This window comes from Psammomys obesus, unplaced genomic scaffold (assembly GCF_907164565.1).
Source record: "Psammomys obesus unplaced genomic scaffold, mPsaObe1.curated_primary_1811, whole genome shotgun sequence".
NCBI lineage: Eukaryota > Metazoa > Chordata > Mammalia > Rodentia > Muridae > Psammomys > Psammomys obesus.
This window is the reverse complement of record NW_026590859.1, coordinates 10156736-10179734: the sequence shown is the minus strand read 5'-3', so window position 1 is coordinate 10179734 and position 22999 is coordinate 10156736. Positions and strand designations below refer to the sequence as shown.

The window sequence follows — 22999 nt, the reverse complement described above, 5'->3', positions numbered from 1 at the left end:
TGTGTGTGTGTGTGTGTGTGTGTGTGTGTGTGTGTGTGTGTGTGTGTTTGAGTAAGAGAGACAGAGACAGAGACAGAGAGAAACAGACCCAGGGAGAGAGAGGAAGAGAGAGGGAGAGACAGAGAGACAGAGACAGAGAAACAGACCCAGACACAGAGACACCGAGACAGAGACCCACATCAGGTAAGGAAGGTCCTAAGGTTTAGGGTCTGGCGTCTTGTTGCTCTGGAATGAAGAGAGAAAATGAGTTTTGGTTTCGTTAAGATGCTTTGTGGCAGTTTTCAAAGCCCGAGGCTTTGCTGATGCTCAGTGGTGGTGTGGAAGAGGGATGCTACGTGCCCCAGGAGCGGGGAGGAAGCATTCTCCAACCACTTGGGTTTTTTCCTCCAGCTCCTGCTCAGCGGTGGAAGGGAGGTTAGTGAGGAAGGAGGTAGGGGGATAGTGTTATTTTTGTGGGAGGTTTCCCCGGGCTAGGCTGGATGGCTTTGGAGCTATCTGCTGCAAAGATGCAGATCTCAGAGCACTCCGTGCCGTGTGCGAGGCGCCCGTGTGCGAGGCGCACACGCAGTGTGGAGGTACTGGTCCCAGCCTGTCTCTGAGAACACATTTGAGGGTCCCGCTCCTATACTGATCCTGGACGTCCCCTACCAGGTAACATAAAAGCAAAGACTGACTGCATTTGTGGTCCTGCTGGAGCACAGTTACAGCTTCTGGAATAGTACTCGCTCTGAAAAAAAAAAAAAAAATACTACGCAAGGGAAGCAGGGAGGGAGGGAGGCAGAGAGGGAGGGAAGGACGCAGCAGGAGGTTGGATCCTTTGCTCCCATCCGAAGGTGGGTGAGAGAAACCCGAGTCAGTGGGGATATAACGAGCACGGGTGGGAACGTGCTCTTGTGTGTGCGTGTGTGGATCTCACCGGTGACACTTTGGCTCGGTGTCAGAGAAAAGTGACGGTGGGTCATGAGTGGATCCATGATGTTTGCCCAGACAGCTTTTAAAGTTCCTTTAGGTGAGTGGCTTTTGCTTGGGGTTTGATTTCTTTGCTGTGTACAGGTTTGGTAGAGGAGTCAGGATGGCTGTGTCGTTGAGTGGCCCCGTGCCTGGGGGGAGGAGGTAAGTGACCCGTTGAAGGCACCCTTGGAGGAGGCAGAGGTAACTCCGTGGGCACTACTTCCCAGTTAGCCTGTCTGTGGAATCCGCACTGTTTCCAAGAGGAATATCAGTGCAGGACTGAAAAATCGTTTCCAGAGTTGCCACTCCAATAAAGATGCAAAGTCTGTATTACAGGATGAAATCCTAGCCCTTCTTTGCTTAGAGGCACAGTACAGGGAGGGGAAAGGCTAAGTGGAGCCACAGAGGACTGGGTCATGGGTCAGCTTGGGTTGGGGTTCCCAGACCTGACTCCTTTTGGAGATGTGGTTTTAGGACAGTTCCTCATAGTGAAAGGGGCACATAGGGCTTGACTTGGAAGAGGCTAACAGAAGACATGTGAGCTTTGAATTAGGACTATGCTGAGCTTTTCAAAAGACCCAACAGAATGGAAAGCAAGAGTAGCTTTTAGCCAGGAGACTGACTTGGGAAGAGACGTTCCTTCTGAGGTGCAGAAGGTTGATGTCCGCCCCTCATGTAAATTTAGCTGCCATGCATTTCTGTGCATCTCTGTGAGCTCTGACAATGCTCTTACTTATCTCTTTGCCTTGGCTCTGGGTAAAGAAATGAAAGCGAATGCCTGGGCAGACAAATGGCATCCATCAGAGATGAAATAGACTTCTGCTCAAGAGAGGAGGCTAAGCATAAATGTAAGAAAACCTTCATGGTTTTCAGTTCTCCGTGCCTTTACCTTCACTGAGGCTGAACTTTGATGCAGCTCCACGAAAGAATGGCCATTACCATTTCTAACATCATGTCCAGTTTTAACCTTCAACTTAGCATCAGAATGGACAGGATCCCTTGGGGATGCATTCTCTCTGAATACATCAAAGTGAATTTTCAGCCTTTGATGGTATCGAGACCAAGGGCACCTGGGAGAACTTTGACTTTACTCAGAGATATGTAGAGGTCTTTCCCAGGGACTGGATGAGAAGGCCTTTTGTGTCATGTGACTTTATTCTTTCTTTCCTTCTTCCCCTTCTTTACAGACTCTTGAGTTCTTCTTGAATTCCCAGTTTTCAGCCTCCTCATGCCTCCATCTCCTTTAGACGACAGGGTAGTAGTGGCACTGTCTAGGCCTGTCCGACCTCAGGATCTCAACCTTTGTTTAGACTCTAGCTACCTTGGCTCTGCCACCCCAGGCAGCAATAGCGACCCTCCTGTCATTGCCACCGCCGTTGTGACCCTCAAGGCTGCGAATCTGACGTATATGCCCTCATCCAGCGGCTCTGCCCGCTCCCTGAATTGTGGATGCAGCAGTACTAGCTGCTGCACTGTGGCAACCTACGACAAGGATCACCAGGCCCAGACTCAAGCCATTGCCACGGGCACTGCCACCACCGCCATAGGAACCTCGACCACCTGCCCTGCTAACCAGATGGTCAACAATAATGAGAACACAGGCTCTTTAAGTCCATCGGGTGGGGTGGGCAGCCCTGTGTCAGGGACTCCCAAGCAGCTAGCCAGCATCAAAATCATCTACCCCAATGACTTGGCGAAGAAGATGACCAAATGCAGCAAGAGTCACCTGTCCAGCCAAGGCCCTGTCATCATTGACTGCAGGCCTTTCATGGAGTACAACAGGAGTCACATCCAAGGAGCTGTACACATTAACTGTGCCGATAAGATCAGCCGGCGGAGGCTGCAGCAGGGCAAGATCACTGTCTTAGACTTGATTTCCTGTAGGGAAGGCAAAGACTCTTTCAAGAGGATCTTTTCCAAAGAAATTATAGTTTATGATGAGAATACCAATGAGCCGAGCCGAGTGATGCCTACCCAGCCACTCCACATAGTCCTCGAGTCCCTGAAGAGAGAAGGCAAAGATCCCCTGGTGTTGAAAGGTAATGACCCCACCCCTCCCCCTTCCTCAAATACCATCCTGGCCGTGTAGGTTCCCTCCAGAGGTTCTTGTAGATGGGGCAGCCTTCTCTTTCCTCCAGACACACAAACCAAAATAGCCTTTCCTCTTGTCTTTTCTTCCACCCTTATTATTTTGGTATAGAAAGAAAATCCAAGTAGCAGTGAGTTGATACCCAGGTCTGAGTCTCAGCGTTGATCTGGCTTCTATTATGTGTCCCCTAAGACATTTCACTAGAGATGGTTTTTGAAGGGCTGTTTGTACAACCAAGATGGCATCTCAAGTCACGCCTTCTCTGTAGCTCTATTTCAGTCTGTGAGTAGTTGGAAAGTTTTTGTCTCTCAAGACCTAACTAATGTTGATGGAGCGGCGGAGGCAGTATCTGTGGTGCATAGCAGATACATCTGAAGGTGCCAGTTCTTTGTGTGTGAGAAACTCTTCCTGTTTCTCACCTGCCTGATTGTCTTGATTTTCGCATCGCTTATATAGTCATCCTCAACAAAGGCACAACTCTTGATTTTAAAACCTTAAAGTGTGAATTCTCTTCTGAAGCTCCAAGGGGATAGTTATAAACTGCCCTACTACCTATTGTTCTTTCTAGCATCATCTGACAACAGTTGGCCTCTGGTTCTTCCCAGGAAGGAGTCATGCATCACTTTCCTCTAGTGTAGAATAACTATGATGATTGGAAGCCCCGAAAAGGCACGGGTGGGCCACTCTTCTGGGATTCTTCCACACAGTGTTGCCCTGACCCTGTGTGCAGTCCGCTTGCTCCTCTTTGTCCTCCTCCAGCACTGTCCTTTTGGGCTCTTCGCATCATTACTCTTCTGATAATGTTTCCCTGGTCATGACAGAGAGTGATCAACAACTTTGTTTTGTTTTTTGAGCATTGTGTAGGGATATGGGTGTGTGGGTGTCACAACTCCAGCCACTGTCCTAAAGTGGTGCTGATCAGTATTGCTGGGTCCCTTTGAACACTTTTTGTATTTGTTAGGACAGGCTGCTTGGGGGAGCAAGCTAGGATTTGTCTGTGTGGGATGGCTCTACCCATCCTCCTTATCTCCCAAGTGATGTCGTCTGCAGTGCTCTTAGAAACATGGTTTAGTCACCCTTTGCTGTGTAACACCCCTTCCCACTGTAGGCCTTTGCTGTCTCTGTGGACAGCTGTCACAAAGACACAGCTCTCCTTGGGGCATGTGGGCTCACAGCTATACACAGCTCTAGATACTCTGGGCACTGTTGTGATGGTGGCAGTAAGTTTTCTTAGAGTCACAAGTATGTCAGGCTTCTGTTGCCTAGCTGGTTCCTCACTTCTGAATTCTTGTTTGGTTGACTTTTAGAATCCCCATGCGGCGTTACCCTGCTGCACTTCCCTCGGTATGATCCATCTTGTGCTTTTTTTTTCAGATGAGAAAACTCCATCTACAAATTCCCTACCTATAACAGATAGCTTTGCTGGCTTCTGTTTTTTCTCCTGTAAAAAAAGAAGATAGGCTTGGTTAAAAAAAAAAAAAAATCAGCCCTTTTTGTCTAGGCAATCTAACAAGAGGTAGCCAACAGCTCACTTTATGACCTCTGAACTCATACTGAACTCGAACACAGGGCTGCTTAGGGTACGTGGTGGATCTTTCCTGCCATGCAGGTTGGTGGATAAAGGGATGGCCCATCTGTTACTGAGCACTGTCTCTCCTTAGGACTGCTGAGGAAAAAGGGGTTCCGCTATCCCTTTCCCATAGATACATTTGAGGATCCCCGCAGCCTGGGCTTCCTCGGTGTCAGAGTAGAGACTGTCTCAGTGGGGCGGGGCTGGACACGCTGCTGACCTCACCACCAGGCGCCCTTGGGCAGCTGCGCTGAGGGCTCTTCATTTCGGATTGGTGCGACACCGTGGCGGCCAGCTTGGAAGACGCTCTGGTGGTAGAGGTTGGGTTCTTTGTAGTTTTTTGGGGGGGATTTTCCTTCAAATATCTTGGAATTTGGTTGAAAATCTATAGTTCAGGAGTAAAAGGTTTTGTCATCTACTTTATTATCATTGTTAATTTGGTACCTTTGGGAGGAATGGCCTAAAATCAGGACCAAGTTAGGGAGGAGGAAAAAGAAATGGGACATTGAGTTCCCTGTTATTCCCTTATCTGGTCAAACCAGAGGTTAATTTCAGAGTGTCCTTGAGATGAAGGATGAGGAGTGCGTCTCTCAACGAGCATGGTGTGCAGCTTCTTCTGGGTTCTTGATTGGATCAAGCAGGCCGTTCTGCTCTGGCTTCTCTTCTGAAGTTTATTTTAGGACTTCCCTTGTTGGTGATCTAAGATTGTATTTCAGCTAGTTCGGGAATGGTACCATTTTGGAATGAGTGAATTTTGTAGGGCGCATGTGGCTGATGGGGGAGGGGTAGATGGTTCAGACTATATGGTTGGGAGTCCCCAAGCCTTGTTTTATTTTCAGAGAATTTTTTTTTTAAAGATGCCTGATCCATTTAAGACTCTGGTTCGTGTTTGTAAACACTGGTTGCTACCCTCCCAGTCCAACTTTTATGTCCCACAGTTTCAATGCCATGTTCTCCATTTTTGGAGCTGCCTGTCGAGCCCAGTGGCGGCTGGGTTGCCATTTTAGTCAAGCAGTGTCAGGTTGGGACGAAACTGATCAGAGGCACAGAAGCCCCTAGGATTAAGTTACTGTTCTAATTTACAGTCCCCGCCCTGCAGTGACCTAGGCCCGAGTCTGTGCAGTCTGTCTCATTTTTACCCACTGAAGGATATATGGCATCGGACCCTTGCCTCTGGTCAACCACATCAGAGCCATCCAACTGAATAAATGTTTAGAAATTTAATCTTTGAAAGAACTGCCACCGTTTCCACCCAATGGTGATTGTTTTAATCAACTGAAACTTGGTGTCTAGTCTAAGACAGAAGGCTTGATAATCCTTGACCTTTGAAAATGAGAGACACTGTTTTTGCTGTCATGTTCGTAAGGCTACCTTCCTTTTTAACAATGTTGCCTTCAGGGAAATTATTTGTCCTTCATGTATGTGGGAAGAGCATGGCTCCTTGCACCCTCTCCCTCAGAGTATCCGTGGCCTTAAAACCTTTATGATCAAAAAATTTTCAAACACTTAGAAAAGTATTAGAGTATATAACAAACACCTTTATACCTACCAACCAGATTAAACATTTATTTTTCCTATTTTTCTTTTCTTCCTTGTGTTTGAAATATTCTATGTCATAGACTCTAGTCTAATGTTTAGAGTTAGTGTGATATATTTAACCGAGCTAGGAGTATTCTACAGTGATTTTTTTTTTCCAGCTAAATACTTAGTGTCATATACCTTCCCATGACTGTTCTTTGAATGCCACTGTTGGTGACTGGCTTTTGGGTCTGAGGAGAAGCCTCCCTCCTCCCTCTAGGAGACCCCCTCAGGGCCTCTGTCTCTGCATGTACAGTGGTGTGTCAGAGTCCAGGCCTGCACATGCTGCGAGCTCTTAACAGCAATGGTAGCCCGTGTGCTGTGGATCTTTACAGCTCTGCTCTATACCAGAGGCTTTTCGAAGGGGTTGTGGGGCAGGGTAGGGGTGGGGGATGGGGGAAGCAAGGACTAAAGAAGACTGACAGAGAAATAGCTTAAAAGCTTGATGCAGAGAGGAGGAGTCAAACACAGGGCGTTAAATTTACACTACAAACTTCCTTCTACTCTCCACTATGCATTTTCATATTAGAAATAGTTTCTATTAAAATATACAAACACAGTTGAAATATCTTCAATGTAAAGTTGCCATATATGTAAAAATACGTAAGTTCCTGTTTTACATACCCCCTCCCCCAAAAGCTCCCAAACTTAAAGCTTCCTCTTAACTCCTGAACAAAGAGCAAAGTTGACTAACATTTTTTCTTAGTCAAAACAGACCCTGAACTACTCATCAGTAAGCAGTGGTGCAGAGTTGCATGACACTGTGGGTGGCTTTGCTAAGAAATTAGAGACTCTGTGAAAATATTCTTACTCTGCTTTCTTTTGGGGGAGTAATGTAGGCCCCTTTCTTTGTATGCTCTTTTAAGATTTAACTGCATCACAGACCTATTTTATTCTTGTTATCCAGAATTCCTTCTCACTACTCAAGGCTAAAGGCCAAGTACTGGTTCTGAAAGAAAAAGTAGAGAAGTGTAGGAAGAACAGCAAATCAGCAAGCCTTTGAGGCCTCTGGGTTCCTCCATTAAGTGTCCTTGGTCAAGTCGCTTAAGCCTTTTGTTCTCTGGCTTCCTCATTTGTAAGTGGAGGGCATGTTCACTTCGGAATTCAGTAAAGGATGGCTTGCAAAGTGTTCAGCAGGGCTCAGGGTATGTGCTGAGCAATTTTTTCTGTGGATTGAAATGTACCAGTCAGAAGGTAGCTTGTATTCTTCCCTCCAGGAAGTACAACTTAGGTAGAGCTGTATGCCCCTCTGTGCGTGCGTGTGTGTGTGTGTGTGTGTGTGTGTGTGTGTGTGTGTGTGTGTGTGGTGTTGCTAGGGCCTAAAAATAACTTGGTGACTGTTACCTAGTTTAAGTAGCATACAGTTGTGCCAAGTAATTGCAAAAACATGTTGGGTCAAGAGGCTGAGTAATTTGGGCATACCCTAGAATTATTTATTTGTAGGGAAATTTAAGAAAATGGGACGATAAATCTGTCCAGCTAATGTCTTGGATAGAATAACGAAAGTATAAAACTTTTCAACTTGTTTTCTCTGGCTTCTCCTCGATTTATTTTTGGAAGAAGGATTGTAGTCTGACTATAAAAGGGTAGATGGAAGGAGGAGGGGGTATGGGCTGCTGCAGCCCTGAGTGGCACAGAGGAGCTGGAGTCTGGGGGAAGAAGGGGAGCTGATGCTTTCTCTTTGCCTTGTTGCAATGCAAGTAAAAGACAAGTGGACTTGAGCAGGCCTCTTTCCCATACCTATTCGTATCCCTTTGCTTCTTATAGTTAGGTTTCCCATGAGGCTACAGTGCATATACTTAAGGAGCTCAGGTGGTTCCTCAAGGGTCACCTCCCTGGGGCTTAGGTTCTCCTTATTGTGAGGTTGGGTAGTTCCTCGTGGTATGGGATAATGGAGAGGAGGTCTACAGTGAGTGGTTCATGCAGTTCTAGCTAAGCAAGGCACCATGGCCTTTGAAACCCTCTTGGTACTTAAACAGAGGGACAGGGCAGGTTGGTCTGAATCCAGGACTGTGGGACCTTACTGGATCAGATCTGTGAACTGAACTGGCTTCAGCCACTTGGGCTGTCAAAAGAAGAGTTCAGGAAAGGTTTGGCAGTGATAGGTTGTAGTAACTGGTTAAAAACATCAGCACAGGGTCAGGAAACTGGCAGGAAAGAGGTCCACCTAGTTACGTTTGTTTCTAAAGCTTGTTTCTCTAGGAGGCACAAGTGGGGACAAGGGTGAGTAGGTGGGTTTCCTTGTGTGGTGTGCTTGTCCCAACCCTTCAGGAGGTATGATGAAGTCCCAAGGGCAGAAGAGTCCCTGGGCTGATGATACCCTCAGAGGCCAGGGAGGCCTTGTAGCAGGTCGTGTTTCCTTAGATCCTCTCTACTGTGCTCTGCAGTCATCTCCATTCTCCAAGATCCCTGGAGAGCAGTTTGGGCATAAGTTATGCCATAAGGCAGTACTCAGGCAACTTTATCCACTTGGGTACCAAAGGCTAACTACACACTAGAGATCTAGTGTTTGTTTTTGTTTTGAGACTGGGTCACCATGGAGTTCAGGCTAGTCTTGAACTTGCAGCAGTCATCTTGTCTCTAATCCCAAATGCTGGGATTATGGACAAGTGCCAGCATGTCCAGTTTAAGGATACAAACTCTGTTCCTCGGAATGGTCATCTGATCAACTCTGGAAGGTCACGGATTCTGTTTGTGCTGTCAGCTGCAGGTGATTGACAGGCTCTGGTGTGCAGATGTTGTCCTCTCCCACCCCCGAAGATTTTGATTCTTTTGGTCTAGGGTACAGCCTGCCACACATGCCAAGATTTTGAAGAGCTCCCCCAGAATGCTGCTGCACAGTGAAATTGGAAAACCATTGATCTAGTTCAAGCTCGTTATGCATTTATGGAAATGAGGCCTGGAGAGGTTTATGACTAATCCAAGGTCACATGCATGATTAATTCTAGAGCCTTGGTCCTTGGTGCTAAAATAGGTCTTGCCAGGTCAATAGACTGATGTGTGTGTATGTTTTTACCACATAGTAGCAATACTATACACCATATAGGACATGAAATTAAATAACTCACTTAGTCATTTTGAATACTAGTACCTTTTTTGTTTTCACGTTTTCATCCAGAACAAAGATAAAAGACTTAAGCCGAAGGATTCTGGAAACCAGTACCTCATGGATGAGATTTTTCCAGGCCCTGGAATATGGGCCAACTACTAGCATTGATTTAATCTCATTTTCTAACGCACTTAATGTTTTAAGGGAGCACTAAAACATATGCCAAGATACGTCCAAGTAAAGGGCTGGGGAGGAGACATGTAAGTGTAGAGCAGTTGATCAGCGGGGGGAAGGCCCTGGGTCCGATGCCCAGAGCTGCAAGAAAAAAAAAACAAAAAACAAACAAACAAAAAAAACCCAAACAAACTACAGATCAACATCTTAAATGCTAACAGCTCTTCAGCAGGTGGCACCATGGTGGTATAACCTCGTGGATAGAGAGACCCCATCATAGGTCTTACAAGAGACTAGAAGTTCCTTCTGTATGTGAGGCACTGTGTGAAGTTGGCGAATCTGTCCTGTGCATGTTTGGAAATGATAGGAAAAGAGCATTGAAGAGACTTAGACTGAGCATGTATGTGTGTATGCATTCACATGTTTTCTCCGTTCCTTGGCTTATTTAGAAAATAGTTCATCTTCAGGAAATTTTGTTCTGCTAAGTATCTTTGTGCTGTTTTCTCTGCCTTTCCCAAGAATGATTCTAGCTTCCTCCAAGTACACCAAGAGCCTACAGAATTAATTTCCAAGGCTGAGGCCTGAAGAGAAATGACTTACTGATTTTGATGGAAAGGGAACTCTTACATGCTCCTACTGCCTGCATGGTTCAGGGCAGACAGGGTTCCTCTGTGTAGCAGAGTGGGACTTTGTCATTTGAGCCTCACTGTTTGGATGTGTTTCTGATAGGAACAAGGCTTGTGTTTAATTTCACGGTGTGCCCTTTGTGAGAAAAAGGTTTCACAAGTAAACAGACCAGCCAAACAGTGCTTCAGAGACAAGGTTTGACTTTTTTTTTTTTAATCTCTTAATTTTATATTTATGTTTTCAAATGCTATTCTGAGGCTAGGATGAAAAGGTAGTTCTTGGTGGCTCCAAAGCCTTTGCTCTTTGTTATGTGATGAAGTTCCCTGTATTAGCTTCTTATTTCCTGTTGTGAGAAGATGCTCCAGCAAGAAGCCAGGAAGAGTTTACTTTGACTCATGGTCTGAAGGGACATACAGTTTATCATGGCGGCTGCAGCTTGAAGCAGCTGGTTACATCACTCGTGAAGCCAGGAAACAGAGATGGATGCCTGTGCTCCACTTCCTTTTTCCTTTTTCTCCAGTCCGAGACCCCACCCCACAGGAATGTTGACATCCACAGTTAGGATGGACAGTCCCAACTTTCTAACCTAATCAAGTAGTCCTTTACAGGCATGGCTTTTTTTTTTTTTTCTTTCCTGATTCTAGATCCTGTCACAATCCATCCTTGGTAAATTTTCATTGGCGACATTTCCATTGGCTACATTTCCATATACTAAATGTGCTACTGATTTAGATTCTGATCTTGCTAATTTGGTAAAGCAGTTAAAGAGAAAAAAAACAAACAATGATGTGTTCGTTTTCAAATTTCATTGGAGATACTTGGAGGCCCTGTCTTAAAACGAACTTTTATTGTAAAATAAAGAAAAGGCGTGTTTCACATTCAGCTTGCTAGTGATTTCTCAACATGATGTCTTTTCTATAGATGTTTTCATCCAGAACCTAAGAACAAAATCTTATCATGTTTGTTTTCAGAATATTGCTCTATGAGATATCATTCCTTAAAAGTTAGTAAATCTATGTCCTCTCCCACTGGCAAGACCCATGTTTCCTGGAGCATAAAGAAAAGGAAGGTTTTTACTTTGCGTAGGAAATAAGCTGTGCCCTCTTGGAACTTTTGCAGGTGAGAAAGGCAATTATCTCATAAATATTTGTTACCCTTCTTACTGCAGTGATGAAATACCCAACAGAAAGTGAGGGAGGAAGGTTTGATTTTGGCTGACAGTTTGATGGAGGAAAAGCCCACCATGCTGAGGAAGTCCCTGGGGCAGGAACACCAGGATGCCTGTTCCCGTCTGGGCTCTTTTACTTGGTGTAGACCCTGGCCTCTGAGGTGGGACTGTCCTTCCATAGTCACATCTTTTTGGAACAGACATGTCAGCTGTGTGACTCCTAGGTACTTCTCAGTCCAGTCAAGCTAACAAGGAAGACCAGCCAGCACGAGCCTGTCTCTCATCAGCTTGGCATCCCAGCGTTTCACTCGCAAAATGTCAGTCCATGCTCTGCGCCGGCGAAGCAGAGGCCCCTTTACAAAGAGAAAGTGGGTGTAGATTCAGCACATTATCTGACTTCTTTAATGTTTTATTTATGTCAGAAGCCTCCTCACAGCCCCACTTGAGACTTGAGTTTCATGGAAAACAAAAGGAAGTCCAGCTGTTCTTTGTGTCTCCAGAAAGGGTTTGCTTCTTGTCTTACTCAGTGAGTAGGACCCCGTTTGGCATCTGCTGCCCACTTCTAGTATCAAGTATGGTCCAGGGTGATATCAGGCCCATCTTGCTTGTGAGGGCCTTCAGTTATTTTACATATTGTAGCAGGCACTCGCCGACTCTGTCGTGTGTCTGAAGAAAGAAGTACCTTCTGTGTATCCCATAGAAGGGATAATCTCACACCCTTTGAATCATGGCCCTGAGGTCTACTACCACTGCGCTAAATAGTACCAGATGTTGTCACAAGAAAGATAAAAGAAAAATAAATCAGATGGATAGGGGGCGGGGCAAGCAGAGCTGAGGGGGATCATAGCCTGGAGATCAGAGGTGACACCCACAGAGCTCTGCCCTCAGGGTTGAGTTCTGGGCTCCTGGGTTCGAGACTGAGTTTTCATTGGTTCCCTTCTGAAATGATAAAGCTAGAGCGGACTTCTTAGGGGACCATCACTGAAGAAAAATGGACTGTTATCTTGGCTTTTGTATTTCCATTCCTATAGAGACGTTACATTGTTTTAAATGGTAAGATTTTGAAAAGAGTGAGTCATATGATTCTCTCAATGCGAGAGAATGCACCATCCCAGTCATTGAGTGGCTTGTGCTAGTTCCTGATTTCAATTGCCCCGAAGAAACAAAGAAGAGAGCAAGAGAGACCTGGGGTGGGAGTACACTGGGTGGTAGATTACCTGGCAGGTGTGAGGAGGCCCTCGCTGTACCCCCAGCACCAGAAGACCGGAAAACACAAAACCATTCTTTTGACTTCAAGTCTAAGTACCTTTCAGGCCTGTCGCATTCCTGTTTGAAAATGGGCTGCGGGTCTCTTTAATGAGTGTATTATGTCAGAGGTGCCTCTGGCTAAATGCAACTTCCCTTCCCCCTTTTCCTTGGCTGTCCCTGAGTGAAAGTTCCAGTGGTTTTTAAAAATAGTGGTTTGCTCTGTCCTTAGAGCTGACATTGCAAGTGATCTTAACCCAGGTTATATCCTAGACTCTGGCAACTTTAATATAGGTGTGAGAAGTGGTGTTTTTTTTTTCTTGTTTTGTTATTTAGTAGTAATTCCATTCGAGAGACTTTTGAAATGGAGGTGTTATTTCTAGTTTTTGTGAAGCATTTCTGTACTCTCAGTGTCCTGTGTCACCTGAACACCGGTGGCTAAGACTCAGAGGCTGGTGTATGGTACAGCCTGGGCATCGTATGATGGGGCTTCTAGTGAGTATATTTTTAAATGTTAGAAACCCTGATAATAGAGATGTAAGGGTGCTTAGTATTAATATATTCCACTCTCGTAGTGAGCACTAGATAAAGGAGAAGAAAGGCAGGTGTAAAGCTAGGTAGCATGAGTCAGCAGAACATGTGCTTGGTTCCTATGACTCCATGCCTGAGTGCCCAGAGCTGTGGATTTTGCTGACTAGTTAGTGGGGATTGGGATGTTAATTATGAATTTTCCATCCTGTGTGTATAGCCTGATGTCCAGTAGGCTGTCATTTGGCCTTTGGGAAAGTGAGTTCGCTGAGATGAGCCCACAGAGATATGCCATCAAACTGTTGCCTGGTTGCTGGCTTTTGAAGTCTCCTTTCCGGGCCTTTCTCACCTGTTCTAGGCTGAGATACAGCTAGGGGTTGAAGGGGGTGGGTAGATAAGTGGGCCCAGGAGCCTTTGTGGAGAATAGCATGCTCTTAGGCAGGCTCCTGGCTTCTGGATCAGACACCCAGCTTCACGTGTTGGAAACATGGAAACTCAGCCCCAGACAGATCAGGTCCTGCAGAGGTAGGGCTGTTAGTACAAGGCAGTGCTTTTCAACATTCCTAACGCTGAGACTCAATTTTATAGTTCCTCCTGTTGTGGTGACCCACAGTTATAAGGTTATTTTTGTTGCTACTTCATAACTGTGAATTTGCTACTGTTATGAATCACGGGATATCTGATATGTGAGCCCCCAAAGGGTTCATAGCCCACAGTTTGAGAGCCGCTGGTGCTGGTACAAGGGATAGAGGAGCAAAGAGGAAAAACTCAAATTATGAGTATCTTCTGAGTCTGAAAAGGAAAAGTCATACCTTCACAAAACTTTTTAATAGATTCCAGGCTGGTAAGTTTTTACATCTACATGATAAGGTTTTTCTGGACGGGGGTAGCCCCAGTCCAGCTTCTGAAGTGTTTAAGGAGCACATGGCGTACAGTCCTGCCTCATCAAGAATTTGGTCACTGTGTGTTAGGTTAAAAAAGAAATAAGGATACTTTCATGAAACATGTTAGGGTACAATTAGAAAGTCCTTATTGAGATCTTGGTTCAACTCGGTCACTTTATTACATCTGGAAGCTGACTATTTCCCCAAGAAAAATATGGATAATTTAGAAGTTTTTTTTTTTTTGTTTTGTTTTGTTTTGTTTTTTAAAGCCCCTCTACAATGTTCTTGTGTGTTTCTAAGTTATATTAAATAGGGAAATCCTATTAGCCAGGTCACTCTGTGATTTCTTTACCTTTTTGTCTCTCATATTTCTTTTCTTTTTCCCTTTTCTCCCTCTCCACCCCCCACTTCCTTCTGCATTCCTCTCTTTCTTTTTTTACAAGGTCTCATGTAGCCCAGGCTGGCCTTGAATTCACTATTACTGAGGATGGCCTTGAACCCCTAATCCTCTTGTTTCTACCTCCCAACGGCCAAGGCTACAGGCATGCATCAACCATGTCTGACCCTCACTGGCTAACTGCTGATCCTATGATTCTGCCTTGCCTCACATACATTATAAACGTACTTATTTTCTTCAGAGTAAGTGGAAGTTGGTGTTTAGGAGCCAAGATTCTGGGGCAGATTAATGATGTAGAATTCTTATCCTGTCATTTCACACTTGGACAAGGGAACTCTTTTTTTTACCTCAGTTACCATGTCTGTGAAAATGGAGATGATAATAATGATGTTTACATGGTGTGGGGGTGGATGAGGATAAATTAGGCAGTTTATTTAAATATTGTAAACAATGTCTGGCCCGTAAAAGCGGATATTGATTAAAAATTCGCTACAATTATAACATAAAGTCTCCATAGTAATGATTCACCTGCTTTTTAAAAACGAGAACTATTAAATAGCGCTGGTCCACTAAATTACCTCCATAAGTACTAAGGCAATGAAAAAAGACTTTGCTGTTTGCTGCATCTTCTTATTTTAATGTTTGGAAAAGAGTCAGTATTTTAGTAAGATGGAGGGATGACTACACAGGCCCTTCTGTTTTTCTGAATCAGTGTTGTGCTGGAAAGATACATGCAGTTTGTCTTCAAGAAAACTGCAGAAAATTAAGTGCTAGTAAAAGCTCTCAATACACATTTACTGTTAGAACATTTTAGAAAGGAAAAAAAAAATACTAATCCTGCCCTGACCACCCTGGTTTCATTTTTACATATTCTCTTCATTCTTTACCCATATATGTGCATGTTTTGCAGATTCTCATATGGAAACTCAAATTGATTCTCATTTTATGCTGCAGGCTCCCTTACTTCCTGTATGGTCATCATAGATTTTCTTCTCCAATGCTGTCATCAATTTAGTGGCCGCATTCTGCTTAACCAATTTGCCTCTTAATGGAAGTTACAGTTGTACCCAGATTTTTAAGCAGAGCGAGGCCTGGAGGGAATCCACTGCCTCAGAAGCTTCTCCATCTTACTCCAACCCCGTTTAGAGGAGCAAGTGCTAGCTGTCAGCCTACTGGGATTTATCTTTTCTGTTGTCCTAGTTCGCTTTCACTTTTTAGTTCCTGCTTTCCCCCTCATAGTACAAGATTTAGCCACCAATTAAAGTTGCCAGCTTTAAGGGAACCCCCTGTCTTTGACCCACTGACCTTTGGGTCAGTCCTGTGTGTATATGCTACGTATCCTTTGACACATTCGCCGTGTTCCTGGGTTTGTCCTTTGGGCAGGGCACAATGAGGCAGATTGGAAGCCCCAGCAGCCAGAGTTGATGGAAATAAAAGATCATCAAGGGCCACCAACAATCCACTATCTGAATCACTCACAGTTTTACACTGTTGCTAAAACACATTATTGCATTTGGTGTGTGTGTATGTGTGTGTGTGTGTGTGTGTGTGTGTCACAGCACAGGTGTGGAGGTCAGAATTGTACCTGTGAGAGTCTGTTTTCATTTTCCACCATGTGGGCTCCAGGCTCCAGGACCTCAGGTTATCAAGCTTGACAGCCAATACCTGTGTCCTCTGAGATATGTCATGGGCCTTGATAAAATGCATTTAAGTGCCAGTGCGAACAGAAAAACTAGACTCTGAGATGCTAAGTATATATATGTGTTTTCTCCATGTCCCATTTTTAAGTCTACCACTAAAGTCCCCAAAGTCTTTCAGCAAACACAGAAACACGGCACCGTGAATTTAATCAGAATGGGAAGAATTTACCATCACTCCTTTTTTGCAAAGATAAAATACTCTTAAATAGGAGTTAATCCCCCACCAGATAATTAGCTTGTCTTCCTTGATAAAGTACAAGTTGGGTTGAACTTATTATAATTAATTTTGCATGTCATGTAAAAGTCTGCTTGCCTGCCCTTATTAGGTGCCTCATATTCTTATTCTTAGCTAAAGGATAACTAGCCCAGTCCACTGTGGTGAGAGTTAATGGAACTAGATGGATCCAGAAAAGATGGTGCATGGCAACCTCCCCACAAGTAGAGGATGTGGATGTGAGGTAACACCCTCAACAGGCGCTGAGCTTTCAGATTAATGGAGGGGCACGCATGCGCATGTGCTCGAGTGTGCGCATGTGTGTGTCCATTCATCTGTCCATGTGTGTATATGTGTGTCTGTGTGTGTCCATCTGTCTGTGTGTGTATGTATGAAGGCCAGAAGTCAGAATTGCATGTCTTCTATCTGCACTTTCCACATCACATTTTTTTCACATTTAATTTGTGTGTGTGTGTGCGTGCGTGCATGTGTGTGCGCGTGCTATACATGTGAAGGTCAGAGGAAAACTACCAGGGGTGTTCCTTCCTTTCACTGAGAGGTCCAGGCATGCAGGGGTGTGCCGCATGCTCCCTTACCTGGCTGGGCCATCTCACCTGACTTCTAACTTATGTTTGAGACCCGCTCTCTCACTGAACTTGCTTGTACTTGGGCTAAGTTGGTGGGATTGTGACCCCTCCCCCCCCATCTAAGATCTTGTCTCCCCACCCAACCCTTGAGGCGTGCACCAGTGCACCTGGCTTTTCCATGGCTGCCGGGGACTTGTGCCCTCATGCTTACGCAGTTTAGCTACCAGGCCATCTTGCCAGCTCAATGTCCATATCTTCTGTGGAAAGTTTTGAAAATGCTCTGAGGCCTGAGAACCAGGTGCTCCAAGACTGTCCAAGTAATGACCTTGACACTCATTTCCTTGGAGTGGCCATCTTTCTGCTTCTGTGTACAGCTTCTTCCACACGTGGAAAGGGGTTCCTGGCTGGTGGCGGGCTGGTGGCTCAGAAAGTAGCCCAAAAGGACCATGGGTATCATTTTGTGATTCAGTAGGCCCCAGCTTCTTCCTATAGCCTTTCTTCCTTCCCTTTCTACAGCCATTCAGAGCTCCTGAACCTTTCTCCTCTGGCCACATAGTGTCTTCCAGCAGTCTTCGCCCATCAGAAGCCATTATCCATGGCTACTTGATTTTGCAAGGATTAAAATATGTACTGAGGAGATATGAGGGCTTGGGGTCAGAACACGCTACAGATAATGGATTGGAGTATTATTTTCTGAAGAAAAGAATGGCTATTTTACATCTTTGCGGAGACAGCTGACTTTCTGGTACCTTGTAGCTTATAGAACTTTTAATTTTTGATATTATTATTAAACCCTCTATATGTGAGTATGTGTGCCCACATACAAACACATGTTCCTTCCTGTTAACACGGGCAGATAGTAACAACTTTGGCACTCGGAAGGAACTCATTTAATTTCCCATTACCTCTGCGTGAGCTGTTGTCTCCTGGTAGCTGTGCCTTAACTGTCCCTGGTCGACAGAGCTAGTCAGAGTTGATCTGGGTCATACCTATTGGATGTCAAAACCCTTCGTGGCTTGCAGCGTAAAAGAAGTCAGCTGAGTGTTGAAGTTGTAATTTGGTAAAATATATTATTAGTGTTAATCTTGGCCTGTTTCCTTTTACGCTGTTCTGTGTAGCGAGTAGAAAAATTGTCTTGCCACGTAGTAGCCTGCTTACTATCCAATGAGGGCCATCTTTTTATAATGATAACTGCTATCACTACTTTTTGATGAGCAAAGAGAGGCTGAAAGCACTTAAAGGAGTCACTCAAAGTCACATGGGAAAGTCACACGCAGTCTCAGGCCCACGGTGTTTATGGCTATGGGAGTGTTGTAAACTTATTTTTCTGCCGTCTGTCTCTGATTTCCAGGAGATGACCTCTCACCCTCTGGAATCTACAGCCAGATAAGAGATAAGAGTTGCTCCGGCAGAGCCCCTTGTCTCACACCTGAGTTCATGTTAATGAGATGACTCAGGGGATGAGCAGGTCATCTCTCAGAAGGGCCAGCCCTGTGACTGGAGAGCTGAGCCTTGGAATGTCTCCAACCTCTGCAGGGGAGGCGAGTGGGACCCAGGCTTAAATTCAGTCATGGGCTGATGAATCAATTCCAGTTGCACCTAATGAAACACTAACAAAAGAGCATGGCCTTTCAAACTCAGCCGTGTACCCTCCTTGCACACAGGGACATGCCAGCAGGATGGAGTGTCTTGATTTCAAGAGGCTGAACACATGAGCGCCCTGTTTGGTGTACGCTCAGGCCCCTCACTGTGAGTCGCCTCATTCTGTTGCACTTGGTTTAGACCCTTCATAATAAATCCGTTAGCGCAAGGGTACGTGCCTTCCTGAGTTCAGTGAATTACCCTGGTGAATTATTGAACCCGAGGTGTTACGGGAAGCAGAGAACTTGTAACAATTTAGTCAGAGGTGTTGGTGGCCTGGACCACCGGCATTTTCGAAGTGAGGGCAACTGTGTTGGGGACTGTGGCGTTCAGCCAGACTCAACTATGGAGTCTCTGTGGTCAGAGTGTGTTGGAGCTGCATTGTAGTGTTCTGAGAATAAAGCACCTTGGTGTCTTAGAGACTCCGTGTATACACGTATGCACACACACACACACTCACTCACACATACACGTTAGGAGAACACTGCAGCGCTTGGTAAGATACTGAGACTTGTTTCCCTAACCCCATTTCCTTGGTGACAACAGCCAGCTTTACTCTGGTCTTACATGTAGTCTTGGCCCATCTGCTTTCCTGTCAAGAGACAGACCTGTGATACTTCCAGGCTGTCACCTCTGGGGTGCCCTCTGTTTCAGCTCCCCGGTATCACCGCAGGGCTGTGGTGGTGGCCTTTCTTTGTTAGCAGAGATTCTTGAATATTGGCTTTGTTAAGATTCATACTACGTTTCATAAGTACAGTGTCAAATCTATCAGTGCCTTTTTTTTTTTTTTGGACACCCCTGTTTGGATATTTTAGCCATGATCCTTTGTGTTTATTTCTGTCTATTTTGTTTTGCTTTCTCCTTCCTAGCTTAAAATAGACAAGGTCTCCCCTCATGGGCCTGCTAGCCATTACATTTTAGCCATGCTCAGACTAGGCCTGTCCAGCAAAGCCTTCTTAGGTCACCAGCTCCTAGAAAGTTGGCTTCTCTAAGCATGCCATGGCACCTCCCTGGAAGGTGGGTTTCTAAGAAAAGAAAATAAAACTGTCATTATTTAGAGGGAGCATTCCTACAAGGAACAGGAATGGACCGAACGGGCCGTGGGCTTGTGAGATCTTTTAGAATATCCACGGTGACTTAGAATCTGTTTAACTTGCTCTGGCCCTGGGCACCTTGTGTTATGCACCAGCCACGAGTGCAGGCTTGCTCATTAGAGGGTTAATGGTAGAGAGAGTCCAGCCAAATAACGGACACCAGCTCTCCCCCACCCTTGGTGAATGGGAGGGTATCAGCAGCTCTCCCCAACACTCGGTGAAGGTGAAGGTGACAGGAGCTTCCCTGACTCTTGAAGAAGGTGAGGGTAGGGTGTGAGCCTTAGTTTCTAAAAGAGGTAGAACAGATGATCAGAACTAACTAAAAGCCCCAGAGTTGGGTGCCCTCTTCCCCATGGTACCTCCAAGTGCTTGCCCTTCTATGGATCACAGGCTTCAAGGTGCACCATTCAAGGCACAAGTATGTGTTACAGCTCCGTGAGAGAACTCTTTTTAGGGGAGAGAAAACCCTCATCATTGAAGTGAAAGCTCTTAGGATACAATCCCAGTATCTTACTTATTTTCATATTTAGAGAGAGAGAGAGAGAGAGAGAGAGTGTGTGTGTGTGTGTGTGTGTGTGTGTGTGTGTGTGTTGGGGAGGGGTGTGCTTGCATTTACCCACCATGTCCAGTGAGCCCCTGGTATTCTCCTGTCTGCCTTCCAGGGAGACAGGATTCTTCTGTGGGTGCTGGGATTTGAACTTACATCCTCATACTTTCCCAGTAAGCATGGTACCTATAGTGCTTTCTCTCCATCTCTGTGATAATGTGATTTGAAGTAACCTCAAATGTACGTAACCAGCCTGACAGTTCAGAGTTAATAAGAGGGACCTGGGAATGCCTGGTGGCAGAGCTGGGGTTGTGGTCTGTCAATAGGAAGATAGAGAATCAGAGCCATGGGGTCAGTGAAGGCCTTGTCTATAATATCTTTGACTGTTGACCCTATTTAGATGAAATAGCTGCTAGGTCTGAGGGCCAAACCAGGCCTTACTTAGATACATGCCTGGGACAGAGCTCCATGTTCCCAAGTCCACAGTGAGCACTTTGCGAATGGGTGCTGAACTGAGCCCAGGGCCTCCCGTTGTTCCCTGGCTTCTCTCAGCCTGTGTGTCCCTCATAAGCATTCTTCCTCACAACCCATTGCCCATGAAGAATTTCCAAAGATGAGAGGCATGGGAGGGGAGGGAAGGGGTTAGAGGTCGCCAAGTGTGACGGATCTAGGTGTCAACCCCTCCAGAGGACCCATTTGTCACATGTAAGGCCTGACACTGGCTCTTTCCCTCAGCCAGGGACCAGCAGAATTCACCTGCCCCACATCTGTTTGCATGAGTGGCAGCCTCTGGCGCCGTCCAGGCCAGTCTCCCTAGTGTCCTCAGAACATTCTGGCATCCATACATTGCTAGGGTTTCGTCTAGTGTTTCCACATCTTCATCCCTTCTTTTCTCTTCCGTTAGATTTATCTTTGGGGACTATTTTTAATCTCCCAAATCCCTAGCCTAATGCAGAACAACACATCGTTAATGGCGCTTTCTGGCTTGTTCTGATGTTCATTTTATCCAAAAATATTTAACGAGCACTTGCTATTCAGAGAAGATGGTACAGAGTGAACACTTAGAATAACTCACTTGGTAGTAGTTCATTTAATTACTGCGTCGACGCTGCTGCCCATCAATGCTCTACTTTTACCCAGAAGGAAACTAGGATATGAAGACAACAAACAACCTTTCTGAGCCTATACTTAAGAGGTATGGGGCAGCCTGCCACAGCACACCAAGCATTCATGCCCTGCTTCCTCCGACACTAATAACAGCCTGGTTTTCCTGGGCTCTGCTTTTTAGTAATAATACAAAAAACAAAGGATGACATCAATAATTTCAGATGTTCTGAAGACAAGAAAATGCCATGATATATGTGGTTAAGGAGTTAGTTGAGAGGAGAGTCAGAAATGTCAGGAAAGAGCCCTGCTAGACTACATTTGCTGAGCCCTGTGTCACCTGCATGGGTCACAGGGGAAACCAGCATCCTCGTGCTGGTTGCTCTGCTATGGTTAGGGTATGGCAGAGTATGGCTCTCAAGGCTCTATGTGTTGGAAATGTCTTCCCCAACATGTGATGTTGCAAAGTGACATCTCATAAGAGGTCAGCTTAGGGCACTGCTTATGCTCTTGGAAGTGCATAAGGCTGGTTTTGTGGAATCCTGAGGGAGTTATAGAAAATAAAAGAAGAAGAAAAGTGGCAAGTTGAGCCCCTCTCCTACCCTGGTTTTTTGGCCTCTTCTTCATCATTCAGCTGTGATGCCACCTGTCATAGTGTGACCTAGCCAAGGCGACCTTCACTGCGGTAGTACCATACTGTTTAGAATTGTGGTCTCTGAAGCTGGGAACTAAGCAGATGTCTTTATGGGAACAGAAAGCAGACTTGTCCACTGTACAGAAATAGTTCTATGGAGGCTTCTTCTACCCCTCAGATATTCCTTGGCTGACAGGAGCAGGATGTCCTAACACTTAACACAATTTGGACACCATATCCTTGGAAATAGGGTCAGATGCCACAGTTCAAAGGCTCAAGTGCATGCACAAGAACTCCCCAATTCCTGGTACCAGTTGCAATTCCCAGGGCGTAGCTTGCACTTCTGACCAACTAGCTGTGAATGAAAGTTCTCACAACTCATTCCCCAGATTTGATTAAGTCGCCATGGCAGCTCACAGAAACCAGGGAAACATTTAATGACCGTGCTTATTATAAAGAATATTATAAAGAATACACAAAAGCAGGCAGACAGCAGATATGTGTAAGGCAAAGTGTGGGAAGGGGCATGCTGCTCTTGTGTCTATCCAGGCATGACACCCATCCAGTCACTTTCACATTGCCCAACCATCTGCAAGCTCTAGAAACCTTGTTCGTTTGAGTTTTTATAGAGGTCCCATTAAGTAGGAATGATTGATTATGTTTTTGGCTATAGGAGTGCAATTCAATTTCATCTTCATCTTTACAGCAAGATTGAGGGCCAGAGCTAAAATTCCCTGGCCTCTAGTCCTGCTTTGTATTCCTGAGACCACTTCCATCTGGAAGGTGGTAAGGGCTCCCACACTGGAGCCCTTCATTAGCATACAAGTAGTCACTCTTCTCTCTTTGGAGATTGCCAGGGTTGTAGGAGCCTGGATACCAGGAGTTAGACAGAGTTAGGGTGTGTATTGCTTAGTGTCACAGTATCACACTGAGGGAATCCTGAAAGAGTGGCCAGAAAATAACGCTGAGAGCCCTGGAAAAGTTAGATCATGCCGGCCTCACAATTCACCTACTGACTTTGTTTTTGCTGTGGCTCACCTACGCCTGGTTTGTGTTGTAGTGAGGCTTCATTAAGTTTAAGGAATGAATGATCAGGGGAAAGAAACTTAATGAATGATCAGGGGAAATCCCATGGGCTCGATTCCATAGAGATTGGTAATAAATGCCATAAGCCAGAACCCATTATCGCTTCAGCGTGGAAAGGAAGGCTGCTCTGTG

General features: G+C 45.4%; 1 protein-coding gene across 2 annotated transcripts in view; it reads left to right on the top strand.

The window, feature by feature from the left end:
• Dusp10 (dual specificity phosphatase 10) overlaps positions 1–22999 on the top strand; it is a 37947-nt gene that overhangs the window by 288 nt on the left and 14660 nt on the right. Inside the window, exons 1-2 of one of the 2 annotated variants that reach the window (XM_055609137.1) lie at positions 1054–1113; positions 2139–2990. In XM_055609137.1, the coding sequence (XP_055465112.1) occupies positions 2180–2990 (811 nt within the window). In that variant the 5' untranslated portion in view covers positions 1054–1113; positions 2139–2179. Of the gene's footprint in view, positions 1–1053; positions 1114–2138; positions 2991–22999 lie in introns of those variants that run through there. The other variant, XM_055609136.1, reaches the window with a different exon arrangement.